The 25361-nt window shown below is 31.3% G+C and overlaps 4 protein-coding genes across 4 annotated transcripts; 3 read left to right on the top strand and 1 right to left on the bottom strand.

Annotated features, from left to right (window-relative positions):
- Positions 1-327: 327 nt before the first annotated feature.
- Positions 328-3637, bottom strand: LOC114178504 (vesicle-associated membrane protein 724). The gene is made up of 5 exons (XM_028064444.2): positions 3282-3637; positions 2003-2144; positions 1770-1890; positions 1176-1238; positions 328-769 (listed from the first exon to the last, which is right to left on the bottom strand). Exons 1-5 carry the CDS (start codon positions 3469-3471, stop codon positions 620-622), a joined length of 666 nt encoding a protein of 221 aa, XP_027920245.1. The 5' UTR covers positions 3472-3637; the 3' UTR covers positions 328-619.
- A 1752-nt stretch (positions 3638-5389) lies between these two features.
- On the top strand, positions 5390-7286 carry LOC114178503 (Exostosin family protein). The gene has a single exon (XM_028064442.2). It carries the CDS (start codon positions 5552-5554, stop codon positions 6893-6895), a length of 1344 nt encoding a protein of 447 aa, XP_027920243.1. The 5' UTR covers positions 5390-5551; the 3' UTR covers positions 6896-7286.
- On the top strand, positions 7164-9279 carry LOC114175569 (uncharacterized). The gene is made up of 5 exons (XM_028060322.1): positions 7164-7221; positions 7324-7402; positions 8353-8455; positions 8529-8603; positions 9220-9279. Exons 1-5 carry the CDS (start codon positions 7164-7166, stop codon positions 9277-9279), a joined length of 375 nt encoding a protein of 124 aa, XP_027916123.1.
- Positions 9280-22835: 13556 nt separating this feature from the next.
- Positions 22836-24632, top strand: LOC114179222 (uncharacterized). The gene is made up of 4 exons (XM_028065483.2): positions 22836-22919; positions 23040-23107; positions 23194-23269; positions 23571-24632. Exons 2-4 carry the CDS (start codon positions 23054-23056, stop codon positions 24320-24322), a joined length of 882 nt encoding a protein of 293 aa, XP_027921284.1. The 5' UTR covers positions 22836-22919; positions 23040-23053; the 3' UTR covers positions 24323-24632.
- The last annotated feature ends 729 nt before the right edge of the window (positions 24633-25361 follow it).

Genomic DNA, 25361 nt, shown 5'->3' with positions numbered 1-25361 from the left:
ATACAATACTCGATATGAATATTCAATATTTGTAATTGAAAGTTTAAAAATAAGTAAAAATGAATAAAAAATAGAAATAAATATATAAAAGATATTCATAAAAGAAAATGAAACAAATTTAAAAACAAGTTGAAACAACTTATAAAGTAAAAGTTTCTAAATTAAGCTACTTCCTGAACATTATTTTAGTTGTCAAGCTAGTTATAAACTAATCAAATAACTAGTTTAGTGATTTTACCAAATTAAATCTAAATCTTCGATAGCTCACCATCATCAATTCACATTACCATCAAATTTGCCAGAATTAGCAAACATACATGCTGTAAAGAGACAGAAACACTTTTCTATACTTAAAGTAAAGAAGAAAAGGGAAACAAATTAAGAGTGTAGAGTTTGACAAGACCAAACAGTCCAGCATATGATACATTACAGATACACCCAATCTTCTCTCTAAGATTTTTCAAGAATATCGTATATCATTATCAACCAACAAAGAAGGTAGGAAACTTTTTTTCTCCAGTTGCCAAATTCCCCCTCCTAAGCAGATTTTTGCTAAAACTTCAAACAAATTTCTCTTTAAACATCACTTAAATACCTATCCGTAAACTTCCATTTCTTGCTAATTTGCACAGTTGAATCCGTGGCAGACAGAAAGCCAGATAACCAGAACCAAAAGCAACAAAATTCCAAGAACAACCAATTTAATTTTCATGTTCTGATACCACATCTTCCGACGGACTTGAGTTCCCTTCTTTCTGAACTCCTGGGCCTGAAAATCAGAGACCCTTCAGCCCTAGACAACATTAGATTACAAATGAAAGGGGGTGTTTGTTTAAAGTTAAGGTTTTTGCATTCCTGGAAATTTAATTCATGGGAATGTTACGACTGGAAATTTTTCCCAAGGCATGTCTAAAAATACGTTTGTTTAGTTTTTATATTTGTAAACTACTTCTAATATAGGTTATAAAGTAACTTCCCCTTTTCCATGAGAATATACCCACCGGTTAGCAGCAGGGGAATAAAAATTGTTCCTGAGAATAAAACATATCCAGAAATATTTTTTATAACCTTCTAACAAGCACAGGAATATACATTCTCACTTTCATATTCCCAGGAATGCAAAAAGATTCTGTCAAACAAACGCCTCCAAAGATGTCAAACCTCATTCAACTTACTTGTGAGTGCAATGTCTCAGACTTGTCGGCTAGAATAGTTAGATTTTCTCCTCTATCAATGGCCTGAAAATACGTATAGCAAAAACAAAGTTGGCAATGTATGTCACTTTCTTGTTTAACATTTTTCAATCAATGCATCCAGTAAAGACAACTCAATATACTGATGATCTTAATACAACCAGGACAACATAGAGGAAAAGGTATATATGATACAGAATTTAACAGGTTATGATTTAGTCACTGATCCAGTGACAGGGAGGAAAAGCCAAGGATAGAAGCATATCGCTTCTCCAAAGTTTTTTATTGTGCTCTAAAATTTCAATTCTTGAAATTTCCCAAAGAAATATAAGGAGGTACACATAAACTTAGTGATTTTTTCCAAACGACCTGAAAAAGTTGCAATAAAACAAGCAAATGACTAATATAGCAATCTTCAAAACCACATTTCCCCCTCTCGATCATTTATTTCATTGAGGTAATATACATAACAATGGATTGAAGGTTAGTAAACCAGGATGAATAAGACAACTGCACAGGGAAATGACTGAAACTATCCTAAAAAATCCCACGTCTCAATCTAAAACGTAAACATACCTTATCAATGTTCTCTAACATGATACTCTTAACTTCTGAAACTTGAGCCTTCACTTTTATTAGCTTTTCAATCTCTTCAGCATGGTCTATTATATACTTCATGTGCTCTTTCATTACTGGTCTGCAAATGTGCATACGTATTATTTAACATTTTTATACAATTTATTTTTCTATTCAACCATTGAATTATGAGTAAACATCAACATGAATAACTTGGAAAGAAATAAGCATACCCAAACTCCTTGTTGAGACTTTTGGCAACAGCTGTGTCAGCCTTTCCACCCCCATATCTTTTCCTAAAGTCCGCTTTGACACGTTCTAGGAAAGCAATAGAGATCTGCTTGCTCACAGATTCCTTGGCAACAACACAGTAAGCTGCAATTTCACATTGATCCGAAATGGAAATCATCAATAGTGTGCTCCGATTGGCTTCACGATGAGAAAAAGCAACTAATTTTTCATGGTGAAGATAAAGAAACAATAGTTGCTTCTAACTTTTCATGGTATTATGTCAGAGGGAATTGATTCTTGGATGTTATCCAAACTGGACCAAACACACTATAAGAAGATAAAATCCACACGACTGCAACTCAATGTTTCAGTAACTCTGAGTTGCTGCAAAGATGAGAATAAACAGAAAATTGCACAAAGCAAAAGAACACACAAAATTTATGTAACTCGGCCAATGTGACCTATACTCAAAGTCGATTGAGATTTACTTAATTTTTTCAAAGAACAGATAAAGAGACTCAAAATGAGTGATAAAGTGAACATCTTAATCTTTTATCCTCACTCACCACTTAGAATTTGGAAGCAAACTCATGAAGTGAGAGTTGCCTCTCATGTTCCATTATATACACTATAAGGGCCATATCACTAGTCAACGTAACGTGTCCAACACAATTCAATAAACCATTAAAAGGAAATACACAAAAACAGCTCTAGTAACCTTACCTTTTTTTTCTGTCTTTCAAAAATTTTGAGCTTCAAAATATCGGGTAAGGTTACAATTGGAGCCAGCTCATTAACAGAATGTTTGGAAGTAGACGGTTTGGTTCAGAAACCAAGGGAAGTGGAACATACATATCAAGGGGTCGCATGGTTGGTTAAACTAACAGGAGAGAAAAACACCGACATTTGGAATTGACAACTGTTCCTTCGTCCCTCATAGCCTTGTTTCTATGGCAGCCTAAGTCCAACCCAAGACAAAATCATAACTTCAGAACAAACACTTGATTCTAATTCTCATCAATAAACCACCTTAAATGGAGCAGGAGAACCCAAATGCCGTTTTTCACCATGCACTTGTTTGGAATGAAAAAATAACAAAACTTGGACACGAACCCCAAAAAGTAAGGAAAACCCACAAAAAAAAAGAGATATATGTGAGCCAGTTTGATGCGACAAAGTAGATCCAGCAGTTAAAGTGTGAATTAAAGTGGTATAAGGTGCAGGTTGAGAGGAAGATGCAGCAAAGAGAAGAAGCAAGAGATCGAAGGAGAGAAGCAGTACCGTAACCATCTTCGACGAGAAAATTGAAGGTGTGGTGGTCACAATTGTAGGTGAACTTGTTATTGGAAGAGGGTAGTTTCTGAAGACACTGAGCTGCAATTGCAGGGAAGTTTCCGGTGAACTCGGTGTACTCTGCTAACACCACCGTCCCCCGAGCCACGAAACTGTATATAAACGATTCTTGACTCATTGCTCTCTCTGCAACTCACAACTCAGAAGCAGTGAGAGAGAGAGAGAGAGAGAGAGAGAGAGAGAGAGAGAGAGGAAAGAGAACTTTGTTTACTTAGTTGTTGGTATTTGGAACTTCAAGGCCGCGTTTGGTTTTCTACTTTTTCTTCGTCTGAAAGAAAGAAATAAATTGTGGAAGAATACAACGGTTGATTGAAAAGTGTTTCTCATCCGAAAATATACCAATGTGCAACTACTTATTTATTAATTAATTAATTAATTATAGTTATTGCAATTATTATTAAATTGCGTGATATTAAGTTACGTCCATTTTCTCTTGTATTTTTGAGCTGGAATTGTTGACTGACTTTGACTGAGTTTGAAAAGAGATTAATCAATATTCATTATTAAAGTGTTTAATTTAATAAAAGAGAAGTGCATAATGATGATTAAGTAAAATTGGTAGGTAAAATTAGTAGGGAACTGGGGAAGGGTTTGCTTTATTTTTATTGCCTTTTGCCCCGATTTCCTCGATTTGATTGGATTTGTTCCTTACTTAAACTACACTGCCTCATAACGATGGATTCGGATCTTGCCATAAATTGTACTTTTTATTTATTTATTTAAATATAAGAACAAAAAAATTTAACATTATTATTTCAAGATACTTTTATCCTCAACTTATACTATCTCTGGTAAACATGAGTACAGATAGTTATAAAATTATTATTTTATGGAATCAAGAGAAGTTAAACAGACTTAATTAATGTAAAAATTTATTTATTTACATTTATATCCAAATCAAACAGTAACTTGAATGTAGGAATTGGGGTTAGGGATTTTTTTTTCGAATAATAAAAATGTATTTTATTATTCAATTGTATAATTAATGCAGTGCTACTGAGGCATTTAAAAAATGTCCTTTTGTTAAGGATACCCTTGCTATGTTACATTAAATAGGATGGTTCAATAAAATTACGATGTACTTTGTAAAGGTGATTTCATAAAGAAATTGCAGCTGTGAGAATTGGTTAATTCAATTTTCTGGTGGCTTTATTGATGATTTAAGTATTCCCGGGGACACCGGTGAGAAAAAGAATTGGGGTACTCTGGTTGAGTTATTTTCTCATTGCATAGTCCTTACTAATCTTTTATTTACAGTATAGCCATCTTAATAAGTGTTTACAAAGCCGCACTAGTAATTAAATTGAACAATTATTTTTAATTGATTTATTACTCTAATTTTTTTAATTGGTTCAATTTGATTTCTGAAATTTTGAAAAATTAAATTTGATCTTCAAGTTTTTAGAAGATTTAATTTGGTATTATTATTTTTGAAAATGATTTAGTTTACTCAAACTTTATATACCGTTGAATTGTTATTGTGCAATAAAATCATAGATGAAGTTATCGGATGTAATTAACATTATTTTAATCGTTCTCTTTGATATTTTCTTAATTAAGTATATTGAGTATGATATTAAATTGATTTATTTTAAAAGTGAGATATAAAATTGAAACTTTTAAAAGTTCGAAAATCAAATTAATCAAACTAAAAAATTTGGGAGAATAAATTAATAATTATAATAAATGAAAATACACCAAATATATGATACCGGTAATTATTATCTTTGGATTAAAAAAAATAAGATTGTTTAGATGGAGTGAAGGAAATTAAAAATTTAGTACAGATTATATATATGTAGAAAATAAAATATATTTTATTGGTTCGGTTTCGAAATGAGAAGAACTCATAATTTTTTTCTTTACGGTTATCTTCCCATTTATTATTTACGAGGGACTGTAGTTAAATTATTAATTGTTGTCATTAAAGCACTGATAATAAAGAAACTTAAAACATCATTAATTGATTTTAAATAAAATTAGTAAAACTTGAGTATTTAACTTACTTGCATTAGGATATAGATTGATTTGACTTTTTTGTTAGTGTCTGAGTTGTCCGTGTTGTCCGTGTTTGTTTCTAGTGAAGCCGTTATTCGAAGAGAGGGGTGAAGGAGTGAAAGGAACATGTGATAGAAGAAGAAGCAGGCGTGGTTTTCATTAGGAATTATTTTGGTGTGGTTGAGGTGAGATTGGAATCGATGAGACAGCGTTGGATGAACAGAAAGAGAGGAATGGGGATGTTGAAAGGTAGCGGATGGGCGTTGGTGATGTTAATGATGTTGTCGGTGTGGAAAATGGCGGCATCATCGGAAGAGGAGGAATGCGAGAACCGATGGATCCACATAAGGAAGCTACCTTCGAGGTTCAACCTGGATCTGCTGGCAAACTGTTCTGAGTATCCCATGTTGGACGACCTGTGCCCCTACCTCGGAAACCACGGTCTGGGACAGAAAACCCATAACCGCTCCCGGAGTTGGTACCGAACCGACCCGTCAATGCTGGAACTGGTTTTCCACCGTCGGATGCTGGAGTACCCCTGCCTCACGCAAGATCCCCTGCGTGCAAACGCAATCTATCTCCCCTACTACGCCGGCCTTGACGCCATACGCTACCTCTACGGCCCAGAATCAAACTTCAGCGCCCTACACGGCCTCCATCTTTTCCACTTCCTCCAACAAGACAACCCCCAAATCTGGGCCCGCCACATGGCCCACGACCACTTCCTCGTCATGGCCCGCCCCGCCTGGGACTTCTCCCAACCCCTCAGCAACGACCCTCCCATCTGGGGCACCTCCTTCCTCGAGTTGCCCCAATTTTTTAACCTCACCGCCCTCACGCTCGAGGCCCGCGCCTGGCCCTGGCAGGAACACGCCGTTCCCTATCCCACCTCCTTCCACCCTCTCAACCTCGGACTCCTCGAATCCTGGATCACACGGGGCCGTCGCTCCAAGCGCTCCATCCTCGCGCTGTTCGCCGGCGGTGGAGGCGGATCCTCGTCGCCCAACATCCGTCGGAGCATACGCAGCGAGTGCGAGAACGCCACCTCGGACCCCTCGTACGAGAAGTTGTGCGAGATCGTGGACTGCTCCAACGGGGTTTGCGAGCACGACCCTATTCGGTTCATGCGGCCCATGCTGCAGGCGAGTTTCTGCTTGCAGCCTCCCGGGGACACTCCCACGCGCCGGTCCACGTTCGACGCGATACTGGCGGGGTGCATACCGGTTTTCTTTGAGGACCTTTCGGCCAAGTCGCAGTACGGGTGGCATCTGCCGGAGAACGAGTTTGAGGATTTCTCTGTGTTTATTCCGAAGGAGGAGGTTGTGTTCAGGGGGTTGAGGATTTTGAACGTCTTGCAACGGATACCTAGGGCTAAGGTTAGGAGCTTGCGGCAAAGGGTTTTGGCGTTGATACCGAATGTCTTGTACAGGAAGCATGATAGTTCTCCCGGTCTCAAAGCTAAGAAGGATGCATTTGATTTGGCCATTGATGGTACACTGGATAAGATTCGATCCAGGGTCCGAGAACTTGATTTTGTTATCTGAATCTAATCGTGATTTTCTTTTTGTTTCTTTCCTTATAGGCTCCTAGTTACTCGTTTAGGGTGTACCTTTTTGGCCATTAATCAATAGAACTTCACACAAAAGATTAGTTTCTGGCACCTGTGCACTGAATTGTGACAGCGCATCTACAAATTATTTGTGTCATCAGCATTTGCTTTTCTTTGGAAGTTTCTTTTTCTAGTTCAGACCAGGAAAATGTTGGACTAGTGATAAGGAATAGGTGTTTTTGCAGTCTTGTCGAGTAATTTGTATGGATCAGCTAGGATTGATGATTCACAAGGCTTTCATCACGATTCTGTATCTGTACTGTACATGTTATATTGTATGACGACGATTCTCGGGAATTGAATTGCTAATCCTGTTTATTATATTATGATCATTTCACTATGGTTTCTTTGAGAATTTGGGAGGGGAATTTGAGCCTACACACGAGAAAGGGAATGAGGTTTCACTGTTTGTTGACGAGCACAGGCGAAAACTGAACTCCAGGTTAACTTTTATTTTTTTAGGGGATGAAATTCTTCAAACATTTATGTGTGTTCTTCTTTCCTTTCCTCTTAGATTGAGTTGAGATATCCCACATATCTGATTTGTTTTACATAAATTATTTTTATGAAGCGCACTTTTTTTTTTTCTTGTGCAGTTAGGGAAATGCTTTACCATCTGTACTTAATTTATTCTCCGTTCTTCCCTAGTGGATCATATGATATTACAAACGTTTTAATTAATACTTTTTTTTAGAGTGTACTCTAGCTTGGATTTTATTTCTGCCAGGCAGTTTTTGTATTTCGAATCTGTTGTTACTGCACTGCTTACAAGAAAATTTATAATTCTGTTTCTGTAAATCTCATTTTTCCTTGTTTTTTTCCTGTGTAGATTGCATTTAGAGCCTGGCAAAGCCTACCGTTTTTCTCAAGGTTATATCATTTCACTGCTTTTTATGCTTTTGGTGTGTTCTGAATTCATGGCTCGTATATGAGTGCTTAATCTGATCTAGGTTTGAGACTTGAAAGTTATCTATCTAATACTCAAGCTAAGAGGCACTGTTCAAGTTATCAAATCATTGCTGATCTAGGATAATATTAATGATGATTAAGTGGATTTATTACATTAGAAGTCTACAAATACAATAAGCCCTTTCATTGGTCATAAAAGATTAGCATAGTGCCGCCTTAGTCTTCCAGTGATTTTTTGACCAGTCCTTTATAATATAGAATATAGTGATGTTCAGATCTTTGAAAGGCTTGTATAGTGAAAAAAAATCTTTACTAGATTAATATACTAACAAAATTATAGGTGGAAGACCAATTTAGGGGTTTTCTCAAAAGAAAGATCTTACAATTGCTAAGCTCCTGCTTTTGTGATCCCATAAGTATTTGGCTTAAATGTGTTACTAAGTTACAAAGTTTGCTCCGTAACGGCTATTGTATAATTTCCAGGCCTTGGGTTGAATATAAGGGTACAGTTCCACAAAATGAATTGCAGAGTAAGCAAAGGGATCTAGAGCTGGAGGCCAATGCATTAGTTTCCTTGGGAGAAAGAGTAAGTTGTTATGTTCGTAAATTGCTTTTTGTAAGTGACATCAGGTTCTGAAAATCTTCACCTTGCGATATAGATTTCTGTTGATATATTACCATATGATGAAGCTGCTAAGATTTGCGGAGGGAGTCTTCCTGATTATATTTCTAAGGTCAGTGTATAAAAGATATATTCTTAATGCAAATAATTTCCCGTGTTCTTTACACTTAACTAGTTAGCTTTTCTGTAACCAATAGCCATAATACCTTTCATGTCACATGTTATCTTACAAGGTGGCTGTGGGCAAGACCTTTTTGTTCTTCTGGATAACTGTCAAAGTTCCACTGGCAACATTACAGTACTGTATTTTTGCATCCCTTTGCATCAGGAATATTCCAGCATATAAGTCATTCCATTGTTCTCTTTTGCATTCCATTTTTTCCGATCGCTGCCTTCTTGTATTTGTGTTTTTGTCAGTCACTATGACTGACTTCTTGCCCTGTACTAGAATGGTTTCTGAAATTTGCACTTTAAGTTTGAACATGTCTGCAAGATTGGTTTGATATGATATTTTTTATGTAAGTTTGCTCTTTGTAATCAGCAGGCTTCACTCTTTGTAAGTGGCACAAATGAATTTCTTTCACCGAAACTGTTGAATTAATAAAAACTTTTTTGTTCAAAGACCTATTACTTGGTTTATAAAAAGATAAACTTCTATTAATTTTATTTGTTTGCTTGGTAACAATTTTGTGTTATATGCTTGTGTAATCTGTGTGTAATTTGATCAGGTTTCTCAAAATCGGTCGAAGAAGAGGCTAACAAAAGTCTCTTACAAAGTGGAATCCTAGTTATATGCGGTTGAGTCTGATGCTGTGATAAGCATCACAGAAAACTAGCTGATTTTGTAGTTTCTATTTAGGTCCTTACTAAATATAAACTTCTTTTGTAATCTTTTACAAAAAACAAGAAGATTGTAAAATAAACAAAGGCTTTATACTAGTTAAAACCATCTCATGTATTATGTAACTGGGAAAATCTGTCACATGACACACCATTATCCGCTTGGACATGCCATATTCTCTTAAATCCAAATCCTGGTTCTAATTTCCAAAATTCAAACTAATCAACAACCCTTCGATTTGCTTGAAACTCACGCGTATTGATATGTTGACTACTAGGCAATATCTTTGAAATGCAGGTCCTCTCTAAAGAGTTTATGCAGGTCACGATCACAATGATTTTGATCTTTCTCTGTCCCAGCTGTTCTCATGCTAATGAGATAATTGAATTGCTTAAAGTTTAAAAATAAATGGGTGGTGCCGATGAGTTTGGCACCTTGTGAAAAGTCGAAACTCTTTTTCATTTACATACTTTTATTGATAACTGTTAAAAATAAAAAAATAATTTTTACAATTTTCAGTATAAATATATTATAAATATAAGAGTAACAACATATATATCACGTGAAATATAGCACTCTCAATTCTATGTTATAAATGTAATCTCTAAATTTGCTATTATTATAAACTGTGTTTGCAGATTGGATTGGATATGATTTAAAGACAATAATTATCTGATTTAATAGCTTCAATTTTCTTAATTCATCATCGAATCAGTTTAAAATGTATACCATTTTCAATTTCATCTTAAAATAAATAAACAGGCTATATGTGGAACCGAATGCTGATACCGAAAAGCTATACGTAAAAGTTCTACAAACTCTCATCTTTTAATTCTATAGCCATATATTTTAGTGCCTCATGTCAAATTGTTACTGTATTTTGCTATTTGCCAGTGTTGTCGTATCCGTGTGTAAATTATTTTGATTTGGTTCATTTACTTTTTATGTTAGTATTATTTGTTCAGATAACAAACCTTCTGATACACCATAATCTTAGATACAGTTTCTCTTGGTTTTAAATATTAAATTCAGTTTCCTTTGGTTTTATATTTTCGAAGTTCAAAATGCAATTTGTCTTTTCCTTGTAATGCTGGTGCACATCTATTTTATCCGATTATCAATTGACAAGAATCAGTTTTCCTATCACCTTACAGGTAAAATCTGATGGAATTGTAAGTTTGAAGAATGAAAGTTGTTTTTTTTCTTTTGTTGAAGATGTCTCATCCATTATTTTGTAGACATCCTTGGTTTTTATTTATTTATTTATTTATTATTATTATGTGATCATGTCTATCGATCTGCTGCATTGCTGACATTCAACCCTTTCCTCTATTCCACTGTAAGTTTCTTTACCCACTGCATGCAGAAATGGCAAGTTGCAGAAAATTACTGAAATCACCTTTCAGTTTAGGTCCTTTTCATCTGTTCTGAAGCCTTTTCACTCATTCTATCAGAATATTATGGTCCACAACGAATTGTGATAAATAAACCGTTTTTTAATTGTGTAAACTCTTCTTTTCATGATTTTACTTTCTCATGCGCACCTCCTCCTGCACCCTTTTTCTGTTGTGGTCCATTCGATTCTATTTTCTCCAATTTTTAATATTTGTAACTATTGTTGTATTTTAGCTCATTTTACAGATAGTGTAATTGGTAGGTAGATCATCACACAGCAGAAAGAAAACCGTAACAAACCTGAGTTGGAAACATGATAATTTGGATCCTCTGAAGTTTAAAATCCTGGTGCAGTTGGATCCAAGCATTTCCCCTTCTACTGTTTCTTCCATTATTTATAGCTTTTGTGTCATTTTTTAAGTTCATTAAATGTTTCTTCCACTTTCTGAATCCTGCTGCACAAATATTTATCTGGGATGGGGGAATCTATTATAGTTGCAGATTTTGCAGCATGGATGAAGATTCTCTTCTGTTACTTAAAAGTGGGTCATGGAAGGAGAAAAACACATGCTTATGTAGTCTAATAATAATTATTTTCAATATCATGATGGGATGATGCTTCAAAAAGTGAAAATGAACTTGGAATTATTTAAAATTCATTAAGCTGTTTTTGCTATATAATGAACAAATTTTAGATTATAAAAACTGGTTAGTTTTTTTTTTTCCTTTTAGCTATATGGGATTTGTCAGAAAAGGGTGGAACTGAGAACTCGACAAATCTGTCACCAAAGTCGGTAAAAGTGATTATTCGATGGGCTACTTCATTATTACGTGTCTCCTGTTCTAGCATTTTTCCCTACTATTAATTTGTTTCCCTTTAATAAATATTTAATATAAGGATTTTCTGAAAAAATATGATTTTATAAGTGTTTCTTTTTTTCAAATTTTAAACGAGTTCCGAATGTCATTATTTTTAAGTGTTTCTTTTTTTCAAATTTTAGCATACCACATCAACATAACTTAATAGAAGGTTCTTAAAAGATTTAGACTTTAGTTCATTGAATTGAAGCTTCTTATAATATTTAGATCTTAATGTTAAGATGTTAGTTAAAACATAACCTTAAATTTCCATTAGTTTTAACACAATTTTGTAAGTAATAGCTCTTGCAAATAACACAATTTAGTCAATAGTAAAAACAGTCACAAATTTAAAATATTTGAAGGTTTTGTAAATCAAAGACGAGTACTCGAGTTCCCGACAATTTAAACTAAAAGAAAAATGGATGCAGGTGACTTTGGGGGTGGGTTTTTCTCTTGAAACAAAAATTGATTTAATAGGTGAATAATGTGATGTATGTTTGTAAGGACATTCTAATTATTATTTGTTTATGATTGTTAGAGAAGATGTGTGTTTGATTTAAAGAAAATAGGAACTAAATATGTTGAGAAAAGAAAAATAAACATATTTCATTGGTTAGTAAACTAAAAATATGTAAGAAATAGAGAAAAATATATATTAAAACCTATATAATTGAATAGAAAATAAAAAATAAAAATATCAATAGAAATAATTAAGAAATAATATAATAAGTCTACCTAGTTTTTCTTATTTCAAGCTAAATGATCAGTATTGTTTTATTTCTCATTCTCTCCGCTCCCCCATAAGTTGGTGTGTTTGTTTTCAGACATATAAGGTTTACAAAGACGAAAAATAAAGAGGTAATTGTATTTGAATTCACTCAAATTCATTCTCAGAAATCTACTTTTGGAATCAAACACAACCTAATAAACTATTTGTACATAATCCAATGCACAATTATATTATAAATATTGCATGACACACAAAATAAAATATACCAAACATTTATCAATAATAATAAATTTAAGAAATATTAATTTGAAAAGGATAAAAACAAATTTAGGTTAAAATTTAAAACATATCACAAAATCATGAAACCATATATACCTAGAATGCATCTTATGTGTTTAACAAAAGTTAAATATATTAATGGTATGTTTGTTTTTAAGGATGCATGAGAGAAGTGTTATAGGTGGCATCAATTGGTCCGTGACAAAGACTAAGTGGACTGGATCATAATCGAATGAATCCTGACATTTGGGCTTATATTACACTTTTAACTAAAATAAGTTATGTCCTGACTAATGACTATAATTTTTAATCTAGTGATAAACGTTTAATCCTAACAATTGGTATCAGAGACGAGATATGATTCCTATAATGACAATTGCTAAGCGCTCGAACTTAACAAAAAGAAAAGACAAGATACATGTAATTTGTTTTAAGGGAAGCAAAAAAAATTAACCGAGATTTGTAGAAAAAAAATACATCATTACATACTATTTTTACCAATTTATTTCTATCTTTTAATTGATGATCCGTTTGTTATTCTCATTACTACATATTTTAATTATAAAATATATTAAATGTTTCGATGTTTACAAATTATACTAGTATAGACATAAAATTTAAATATTATATATATATATATATATATTAATAATAACAATGATCATGATAATAATAATAAATTTTAATAATTAATAATAATAGTAATATATTTTTTATTAGTAACTAATAAATTTTATTAATGATAATAATAATTACATAAATTTTGTTATTATTAATAATAATATTAATGATAATAACAACAATGGTAATATAAAAGTGCTGATTGTTAGTTGTGAAATTAAAACACATGAAAAAAATTATAATAACTATTATTAATATTAATATTAAATCTTTTGCATAATTAGAAATATTAATATTGAAAATAATAATATTAAAAATAATAGTAATAATAATACTACTATTATTATTACATTTAATTTTATATTAATTTTAATTATTACAAAGGTAAAATTATAATATAATAATTTTATATATTAAATATATTTTTTTATCTATCACAAATTCTCACAAATTTTACTTTCTTCATTTTCACCTTCTCATCCTTAGAAACAAACCTCACTTTCCTCTCATCATTCCTTCAACTTCATCCTCTTAACCTCTCTCAAATTCATCCTTAAAAGCAAATGAGATTGAAAGAGGAGTGGAAGATGGATTTGAGGGGAAACAGGAGAGAATATGAAATTGGTTGTTTTGATTTTAAGGAATGAAAATGTGAAACCGAAAGAATTTGAAAATAAAAAATTTAAAGGTAAAATTTGTGAATAATTTGATAGAAATAATAAATGTAAAATAATATTTTAATAACTAAAATTGTTAGATTACAATTTTACTCCTATAGTTAAAATTAATATAAAATAAAATATAATAATTGTTATTAATTTTAGTATTATTATTAGTTTTAATATTATTATTATATTGTTAATGTTATTATTTTTATCATTATTATTTTTATTAATATAATTATTATTATTATTATTATTAAGTTTTAAAATAATTTTAATTATTAATCTATACATGTCATATTTAAGTTACATCTTTATAACTAAATAAATTTTTGCATAATAATAGAACATGAGATTGAAGAAAACATATTACTGCATTCACATTTAAAAGTTGAGATTAAGAAAAATTAAAGGTATTTAAGTAAAACCATACTTGTTTTGCTAAAATTAGAAAAAGAAAAAAAGAAAACTGATGAATATTATTATATAGATATGTACTGAATTGTTTTCCTCTTCTCATCTTTTCATCTATAGATGAAAATATTTGATATTCAAATCCATAGACATAAATCAACTATAATCCATAAAATCAAATTAATTTCGTTCCTCGTCTTAAATAATAAATTTCTAGAAATTATTAGGATTGAAAATGTTTACCACTTGATCAGAAGTTATAGTTCTTAATGAGGATGACTTTTTTTACTTAAGAGCGCAAAAGTCCAAATATCATGATTCGATTGTGATTCGATCCACCCAACTTTCACAATAAAACAATAAATATCACTTGCAATAGAAACAAACACACAACATAAATAAATGTTACCTAAAATAATAATTTTCCTAGTTTTAACACGTGGTCCAAAAATACAAATTTCACCAACAACAAATACTACTAACAATTTTTAATATATCAATTCCGAAACCATTACTTCATACACCCAAAATACCTACCTTAATTTCTTGCATTAAAATCCATCTTTTAAACTTCCTACCTATTAATATAATCATATTCTCACATACATATTGGTGTAATAAAACTACGTTTAACTTAAAAGGTAGATTGCTATACACTCCTAAAATTTTAAAACTAAACTTCTAGTAAACCCAATGTATTAATCCTGGTAAAAGAACTAAACGATTTATCTTAATAATCAAGTAGTCACTTTATTACTGCTATATTTTATTTAACAAACATATATTTAAATGTTGCGAGTGTAGGGTTTATGTGTTTAGTTGTGCAGTTCATTAATATATAGCATCGATGTTTGGGATCGGAGAAGTTGTGCAGTTAATAATAAGCCACAGAAACAATAGAAATAGCGTGAAGGAGCTTCTTTCATCATTTCGCCATTAATGTTTTCATTATGAAGTTTGAGATGTCAGTGAGTGAGTTGTTTTACTTTCTGCTTTCTGCATCATCAAGGCACTTCCTATTCTTATTCCTATTTATTACCACTTTTTATTTAGTTTTCTTACCAACCACACCTCACCATTTCTACATCTTTAAACCTCTTCACATGCCACCACTCTAAAAATTTTACTTCATGTAAAACTTATATTTTCAAAATTAATTTCTAAGGTTTTCTAGCTGAGATTTATTAAAGTTCTGGAGTGGTAGTGTCCCTACTATCTTTTAGAACAATGGTTGGTGGCTATGTGATTTTGTGGACCAGAAAATCCTGCAATCATAACATACATCGATAAAAGAAAATCTTTTTCAACAAAAATAAACTTTAGTGAACCTTTTACTGAATCAGGAAATCACTGCTCCATTGAATCTGTAGTTGGTAAAATTCAATTTAGAAAAATATTTAAAAAGTTCATCGTGTATAAGTATACAGTTTTTTTTCCTTTAAAAAAATTATATCCACTATAAAAGTTTTGAATTATCACAAAATAGATTTGAAAATCCTAAGAATCTATTACAGGTAGGGTGGTAATGTGGCTTGATTCGGCCGGTCTATATCAAAAGAGCTGAAATATTGAGATTGTTGATTTGTAAAAGTCAGACCCATATAATCCGTAGTTGTGCACGATTAGTTCGGGTTGGTGTATAAAAAGAGATTTGTATCTGTGTATATGTGTATATTGTTTATTTTTCTTCTAAACTTCTATGTACGTTTCAAATTTTTTTATGAGTGAAAAATACAAGTATTATGTATTTTTAAATATGCTAAAATTTGAAAAATACATAATGCATATCAAAGTACAAATATGAATATGATGAAAATATTGAATTATCAATTTATTATTCAACTCTCCAAAGTTTTTTTTAGTTTTGTGAATTTGTTAAAATTTTCTAATTTTTTGAACATTGAAAGTTTTATCATAAAAAATTAAAGAAAAAAAAAAAACAGATCAACTCACGGTTCAAAATTTATGCGGGATGAATCAAACTTTTCATCTTGTATTTTCAATGTAGGGTGGACCAGCCCAATCTGCATTTGTTGGGCTAAATGCGAAACAGGCTTAAACGTATATAAAATAACCGTTCTGCATTGTCAACCCTAATTAGACGTGACACATTAAAGATTATATAATTTTTTTTTATTTTTACCGCATATGAAAACAAACAAAGACCGAGCAGATATTAGTTTAAATTTTAATAGAATTAATTTCGTAATAATTAATGCTTAAAAATAATTTACATTTTAGAATAATTTCTTATTTAACAAATTGGACTTTCCATGCTGAAAAACACTTTCCGTGCTCACTTATAAACAAAAAATGTTTGGAAATTTATGATGCATCTTGTTGAAATTTGTTTGAAAACTTTCATGCTAAAGAAAATAAAATAAAATATCATTTATGTTAAAATTTGCTTTCATTTAAATATAAATAACTTTCACTTTTAATTGATTTTCCAAATATATTTTCTTTAAATTGGATTTATTTACATTTTAAATCATCCATTTAAATTAATTATTCATATTTTTCTTCGATATTCTAGTCTATATTTTTTAACTTTACGTAAATTAAAAAAGAATACCAATACAGTGTATAAAATGCCCACTAATAATAGTTTGAAGGTGATCTTAAAAAGTTAATTTTTATTTGAATCATTTTAAAGTCTTCTGAAATCTATATGTATAGTCAACTTTCTACAGGAAATTTTAATTTTTTCACTTCTTTCAAAATTATTGTATTGTATTGTATTAATTACAACATATAAATTACTAGAAAAAGATAACAAAACAACATGATGACTGCAAGATCCCATTTCGTGATCTAAAACAATATTTTGAAAAATATCTAAGCAAGCATCTTGTGGATTGTATAATTAAATTTATAGAAAAAGAGGAGAATTGGTATTAAAATTTTAATTAATTCTCAGGGAATACATTTTTTTAATCAAGTCTTATAATTTAAAATTTTTATAGTTTAAACCTTAAATGATAATACTATTAAATTTGTGTTTACTATGACATATTTTTATATGTAATATCATGTCTCTTATACTTATTCGTCAAAATAAAGAATCACTTCTGTAAAACTTATTATGTTTTGTAAAATGAAATTCACAAAAACAGAAATTGTAAGAGATATACGAAAAAGGCCAAACAACACCTAATCTGTACAGTCCCATTTTGTTGTTAAAGCAAGATTGATGTTCAAACAAGTACTATAGTGTCATTTATACAGAAATATTAATATTCTTAATATTTAATTCGCTTCAGCAAGAGTTTAGAAGACGATGATGGTTTTCTTATGTGATGTTTTATAGTGTTTATGAAATATTTAATTTTTTGTTTATTTTTATTAAATATTATGTTTGTGTGTATATATATTTTATTAATAGATAATAAGAAGATAATTCCAAGTGTAAATAGAAATGGGGTATATTTGATACAGGGATAACATTGTTTAATTTTTTTTAAGGAATCAATTATTTTTATATTGATACGTGTGATTATGTTAGATTAGAAGTGTTTTATATTAAGTATATGATATATAATATTTTATAAAATTAATTTTGAAGTCGATATTGATTTTGAGAAAAAATGAGAATTATTTTTGAATCGATGTGAGAATTTTATAATGTTTACTAACGTACTTATGTCATACTAATAATTCTAATTGAAAACTAGAGTTGTTTTTCCGGTGGTTTGTCCTTGTACACGTGGATTAATTACTAGAAAATATTAAGAGTTTGATTGGATAGTTTTTTTTTATAAATATTAATAAAATAAAATAAAAAATAAAAATTTTCTTTATCTATTTCTTTTTTTAAGAACCTAGAATGAATTTTTCTTTTATATTAGAAAATAATTTTTATTTTATTAAAAAATAGAGTTCACTTTTTTATACCAAAAGAAACTTCTCCACCTCTAAAAGAAAATCTAGGTTCTCTCTTTTTTTTCCTTTCTTCCTTTCTTCCTTAAAAAATTTGACATTACTTCTTATCTTTTTGAAAATGTAAGACATAATACCGATCCTTACGAAGAGTTCTACGAAATATCTCGATCAATTTCATCTTTAGGTAAGTCTAAATTTCTCTTTTTTTTTTAGAGCAAATATGTTTTTCTCATACATGTATTTTTTTTTCTGGATTGGATGTAATCTCTTTATTTTCTAGATAAAACTAAATCTAGTTGTGGTTCTAAAATCATGCCTTGATCACTGATCGAATTTTTTTTATTGCGTAGCTAGAATAATTGTAAGTGGGGAAACTGTGTAGGAGAAGAAGTGTTAGGCGTATTCTTTAAGGTAAGAAAAACTAATTTTTTGAAGATTTTAATGTTTTGTAGTTAAATTCAAAAGTTGTAGTACAAATGATGTGACTGTTTATCTGTGTAAAGTTAAGAATATTTGTGAGAAAAGTGAGTTTGATGAATAATGTTAGTAGTATGATATGTTATGAATAGGGAAGGTTATGAAAATTTGAGTGAACATATTTGATTTGAACTCTGAAAGTATAAATATATGATATTGGGAAACAATTGAAATATAGAAATTAGTTGTGAAAGAAATAAAGGGGTTAACGAAGAATTGACCTACAAGAGAAGTGAGGAAAGTGAGGAATGAGCGTGATCTTGATGATGCTATAGGAAAGTTATTGCTAGTATTTGAAGATGAAATGTATTTGATGTGGTATAATGATTCTTATAGAATTGAGGGATTACTCAGAGACATGCTTAAACTGAAAATCATTATGGTGTGTAAAGAGTATAAATGTGAGCATGCATTGAATAATGTAGTATTGAAAGTGGCACAATGTTTGTATTTTTAAGAAAATAATAGGTTTATGTGATTGTTATAATGCCATGAAACTCTTTTTTTTTTTGACTTGGTTATATATTACTAAATAGTTCATTTGTATGCCACCAATTATGTTTATGATTATGTTGAGTTATGCTTGATGTTGTATGAGTAACTATGAAGATTTAGTATGTTTGGGTTTCCAAATTAGTTATTTCCAAAGAGAAATGCTAATCTAGGGTGAATCCAAGTGTATTGAAAGAGAATTTGTTATATGGGACTATTTTGACTTTAGTAGTGTCTAACTCACATGGAGGAAGACAACCAGGTGTTGAGAATCAGAGGAAACTTCACTTGACAATTGATATGATATGAAAGAGGATCATACTAAGCTAGTTTAGTTAACTCTGTGAGTACTGGATGAAATGTATGAGTTATCCATAATAAAAATTTGTAAAGAAGGAAGAAAGGAGGGGCAATATGATAATTGCAAAGTCTCATGAGTCCATTCAATACACTAGTCTTCTGGAAGACTGAGTCTAGATATTATATTTTTTAGTTTGATGTTCTCATTTTTATTTTATACATCTTTTATTTTGACAATTTTTTTTAATGAAAATTATAGAATTTTCAAATTGGATTTTATTTTTGTGATAATTAGTTTATCCTTGTAATTTTGTGTGTCTTTTATTTCTTTTATTTTGCGATGATATTTTAAATACGAGAATAAATATAGTTGATGGCGATAGTAGCACCAGAACCGGAATGGATCACTGAAGGAGTAGTATAGAAATATGTTAGATATTTTTTTATAATCTTTTAAAAAATTGTATTAAGCTCCTAGTTCACAATTTTGAGTTCTAAGTTATGTTGATCGCATTTTTAGAATGTAATGCTTTTTAGTTTAAGAACTGTAATAAAATTAAGTTTAATTATAATTATTGATGTTACTAGAGTGTTAAAATAGAAAATATAATTACTAAGTGAATGCTTAAAAAAATAGGATTGTTACACATTGCATCTTGTCGCTCATTCATATATAGTTAGAGGGAATAAAGAACATTTATATTTGAGCAAATTTCTGAATAGAGTTTCCATTTATTCTTTTAAGGATTATTTGTTCTATATTTTTTTCTTAAAAGTTTTTTTTTTATCAATTTTTGTAGTGTCATTTGAAAAAAGTGATCACTTTTAACTTTATCACTTACCAACATTTTGTTATGTTCAGATATCTTGTTCTAGGACCTTATATTTCTTAATAGTCTTAGTGCTTAAATTTTAAAAATTGCTTTGAAGATCAACTTTCTAGGTAGGAAAAATTATTCATATATTTTACAAATCCTTAAGGTAGATGATCTGGATATGAAGGTGTTATGGTCACAATATCTTGAATTTTATGCATAGATCTTAGTTGATTAAAAATTTGCTTGAATGTTTGAAAATATTCTTGAGTTTTACTTGATATGTTGATTTAGTGACTATATTATGTATGTTAAGTATAAAATTTTCTTGAATTGAGTTTACAATAAGGTTTAGATATGTAGAGTAAATTTTATATCTTTTCGTATAATAGTTTGTGAAATTGATATGAGTATAAGCATGCATACCCTGAGATAAGGAACTAAAATTGATTTGAAATGAATAAAGCATGATGTTTGAGGAAATTATAAATTGGATTGATCATTTGAATTGTTTAGAAGTTGCATTGTTAAAATGCTTTTGAAAATGTCTTTGAAAATTGGGTTGACTTTGTTATTGAGTAAAAATAAAGATCCAAACTTTCTTCTATCTAATTTTTTCTAAAGTGAAAGATTTTTCGTTTAAGAGTAAATAGAGTCTAAAATCAACCTTATTTTTGGCAAAGGAAAATAACATTGCAACTCATCTTAGTTTATGTCCAAGATTCACTCAAGTAAGGTTATTTTCGCTCAGGCTAAAATGAAACTGGCCTCTTTAAGTGAACGAATATGCATGTTTAAAAAAAGATAAAATGAATATTAATTTATTTTATATTTTATTGACTTGTGATTTTATTTGAATGAATTACATTTTATTACAATCCTTATTGAGATTGACTAAACTAGTATAATTTGGGGTCATATATGAGAGATGATGTGTAAATCATTATTTGAGTTGTATATTAAATATATTAAGTATTAACACCTTTGTAATAACATATATTCTCTTGCTTCAATGACTTTAGTTGCATAGGTTAAAAAATTAGGTGGTGAAAAACAAATGATGATTCTTACATATTATGACATGTGTATATGTGTTGATCTCAGTTGTAATAACTTAATATGTATTTGTTGAATCAATCAATATTTAACTTGTTGAATGTATTTTAACATATACATGCAAATGTGTTCGTTCTATATGATTCTTGTATATTTGTGTTTGATATGAATTATTAACTAAGTTATTTCTTTTATATCATGTTAAAAATTCATTTCAAATAATTTATAGTATCATATGTTTTTTGTTATTTTTTTTAAGATATTACAATTTACATTAAGGTAAAATTTTAAAAACTTATATAAGAAACTTTTACTAATTAATTAAGGAGTAAATTAATTCTAATTTATAAAGAAACTTTGACTTACTTTTCCTTTTCAATACAAATTTTGAGTAGTTTTCGGTTCTTATTAAAATTAGAAAATATTCATCATTGTGTCATTAGAGTATTGATAAGGAATAAAAAAATATATAATTGTTATTGGGACATATTTATTATAATATATTTTTTCATTTTCAATATAAAAAACTTAAACCCTTATAACTACTTATGAACAACAAAGATTACAACTTAATTAGAGATGATTTTTTTTAAGAGTTGATTAAATATAATTAAAAAATATGTATTCATATATAGAGTTAGGATTACAAAGTTTTTAACTTTCACCTTAGGCTGTGGTGAGGTGAGTAACTTACGATATCACAGCTTTTTATTTGCTGGATACTAAATTTGAGTCCAAACTAGAAATATTTAAGAAACACTTTTTCTTCTGATGAACCGCGATTTAAGTTATGGCATATATTCTTCACTTTCTTTTTCCTGTTTTCCCATAACTCTGGCGTTTTTATCTTGTCGTATGTGTTAAATTTTGAGGTTCTATTTAGTCTTGAGTTGCTCTCAGGAATCACAACCTTGGCATTAGAACATGTTTGGTCTCACACTGCAACCATCTTTTTAGGTTCACATTAAGAAATAAATAGCTCTATCTTTCACGTTTTGTAGCATAGTAGACGTGACTGATTTCCTGTTTCCAAACACAAATCCAGTGGTCAAACCCAATCTGTGAAAGCCAGAAATTTTGTTTCCATGCGTTTGTACAAGGTAGGAACTTTTCCAAAGTAATTTGGGGAAAACCTGGTCCTAATGAAACTCACCTCTTTGGCTAGGAACAGCGTCCACCTATACCACGTACAACAAGACCATAAATTTCAAACCTACGAACCAAAGTTACTAATACCCATAATAAACATGACGTGTGTCTCCATGAATTTAGACATAACCACATTAAATAGTCTTACCAAGAGGAATAATTATTCGGGTCCTGTAATCCTTGCACAAGAAACAAAAGCTCAGTACATCTATGAAAGGACAACAAATTAAGACACCAAATTGAGAGCAAAAATGGTTCATGTTAATTTTATTTATATTTTGATTGGTTAATTAAAAAATAATGAAAATTTGAAAAATAAAGTAATGAAAAGAAAAGAAAAGAAAGAAGAAGAAGCAGGAAGTGTGTTGTTCTTGTGTCATTGTCACATTATACTTTGGTAGCCATTTTTCTGGCCTGCTTACTTTGCTCCCCAAACGGAGAGTACACAACTCTGGTACACTCTTGGCATTTTCCCTTCCCTTTTTCGTTTCATTTTCTCTTTTAACTTCCACTCTCATTTTCCCACCTTTTTCAATTCCTTCACTTCACCACGCTCACACTCACTCTCTCACAGACACACTTTCTCTCATGGATGCAAAGTCCTCCCAAGTTCTTCTTCCCTCAGAGCCATTGATGTATCAGGTCACTCTCTAAACCAAAAAGAACCCATTTTTTCGTTTCTCCTTTCAAAATTTTCTGCCTAAGTTGCTTTCTTTTCTGTGTCTCAGACATGGTTCTTGAAAGTTTCCATCCACTGTGAAGGTTGCAGGAGGAAAGTCAAGAAGGTCTTACAGAGCATTGATGGTAACACAAAACATTTACCCTTCTCTCTTGCTGCTCTGCCTATTCTTCACCATCAAAACTAAACTACTTCTTCTTCTACGTACCCTTTTAACCTACAAGCTTTCCTTTTTATGTTTTGTTCTGTTTCGGTCAATTTTCGTCATGCATGGACAGATTCCGTATCTCAAATTTCACTGTGCTAACAAAAATTGTCATTTTCTGTTAGCCTGAACCGGACCATTTACTATTAACTTTTTTTCACTGTGCACTATTTTTAGGTGGTTAATGGTGACAGAATTTTCAATGTCGGGTTATTTCACAGGTGTTTTCACCACAACGGTTGACCCGCAGCAGCAGAAAGTGACGGTCACCGGAAGCGTCGGCGTTGAGACGCTGATAAGGAAGCTGGAGAAAGCCGGGAAGCACGCTGAGATTTGGCCGGAGAATCTTGCCGCGGGGAAGGGAAATAACTCCGGCAAAGACAAGCAACAGCAGCAGCAGAAGAAAAAGAAGAAAAACGAACAAGGAGAAGAATCCGAAACCAAGAATAATCACTTGACTACAACGAATGCAGTGGCTACCAATACCACCGCCAACACCAGCAAGAAAAAGGTGAACGAAAAAAGCTCCGGAGAGAAAGGCAACAACGCCGAAAGCAAGAGCGGCGGCGGAGAAAATAAGTCACCGGAAGCGGAGAACAAGGGTGGTCAAAGTGAAGGAGGTGGGAAGAAAAAGAAAAAGAAAGAGACGGAGAAAAGTGAGGGTGATGGAAGTCCAGCATGTAACGGTGGAGGTGCGCACAGTGGATCCCCTGGGCAGGTGAATCTGAGCCCTACACGTCAGCAATCATACCTGTATCCAGAAACATACTGTTATCCCCCACTTTTGTATCTGGCAACTCACAACAGGTTATGTCCCATGGGAACAATGGGTGGTCCTTCCTACTATGTTTCTCCATTGCCCTACATGTGTGCAGGATTGGATCACGACCCTTATCGCCTTCATCAATCCACGCCGTTGGTTCCCTTCGAGATCTTCAGCGACGAGAATGCCAATGGCTGTTCTATCATGTGAGAGAACTAACCAAGATACTACCTTTTTGTTTGCTCTTGTTTTGCTATGCTATATGGTATGCTAGTTTTGTATTTTTTGAGGGAAAATCGATGGAGCTTTGTGCTGTTCTTGGATTTTCTGGGTTCACATTATAAATAGCTTAGCTTATTTTCATTTTGTTGGACGAAACTGTAAATAATGGTGAATCATGGAGGCTTTCGATAATCATCATCATGTCAATGTCACGTCCAAAGGGCATTTGGTGAAGACTACACTACTGGACTGTGTTATGCAGGTAATGGAATGAAGCTACACATAAGAATCTTTTTCATCTGCCAAATGTACTTTCGCAGTGCCACTATTTCAACCAAATCATAATTTATCAGAAAAATCAGTCACCATTACTATATCTTATCTTATACTAGTTAGGGCTTCATCATAATTTTCAACAAATTCAGGAGACTCCAACAACGAGGACACTTCAAAAAAGTCCATTGACCCATCCGTGATTAGTGCCGCGTTTGGTTGCAGTTTTCTGGGACATGGCCAAAACATAAAATAATGCCACTATCATCAACTTCAGAACATATATCTAAGCAGAATTATAGTTTTTTTTTTGCATGAAATTTTCTCTTTTTTTGGTTAGTCTTGTAACTTCAATGGTGAACTGCATAATCTGACGCCACAGGGTAGCATGACATGTCCTTTGTTGAAATTTCAGCTTTGGGTCAAAACTGCATAATCTCAAAGTCAATTTATTTTGTTCGAATAATTCGCTCACATTCCTGTAATCAACTTTGCTGCACGATGTTACAAACTGCAACAGAACAGTATTAAAGGGAAAGATTATAAATTACAATCTTGGTAGTGTGGAAAAGGTTGTTTATGTTAGCCAAATCTACCTCTGCGACAGGTTTGTGTTAACAAGTTTTTGTGGAAATAAATATAGTAAAAATTGATGGTTGGTAATGAGATATGTATGAGGGAACAATTAATGTTGTCTGAATTTTGCATGTTAAGATGTTAAGCGAGGCCATGTGAGGGAATCAGGTTGTGGACC

The sequence above is a fragment of the Vigna unguiculata genome, chromosome 3, assembly GCF_037176805.1.
Source record: "Vigna unguiculata cultivar grain cowpea cultivar isolate G323 ecotype 2 chromosome 3, ASM3717680v1, whole genome shotgun sequence".
NCBI classification, from domain to species: Eukaryota; Viridiplantae; Streptophyta; class Magnoliopsida; order Fabales; family Fabaceae; genus Vigna; species Vigna unguiculata.
The sequence above is the reverse complement of the archived record's forward strand: the minus strand, read 5'-3'. Positions and strand labels throughout refer to the sequence as shown.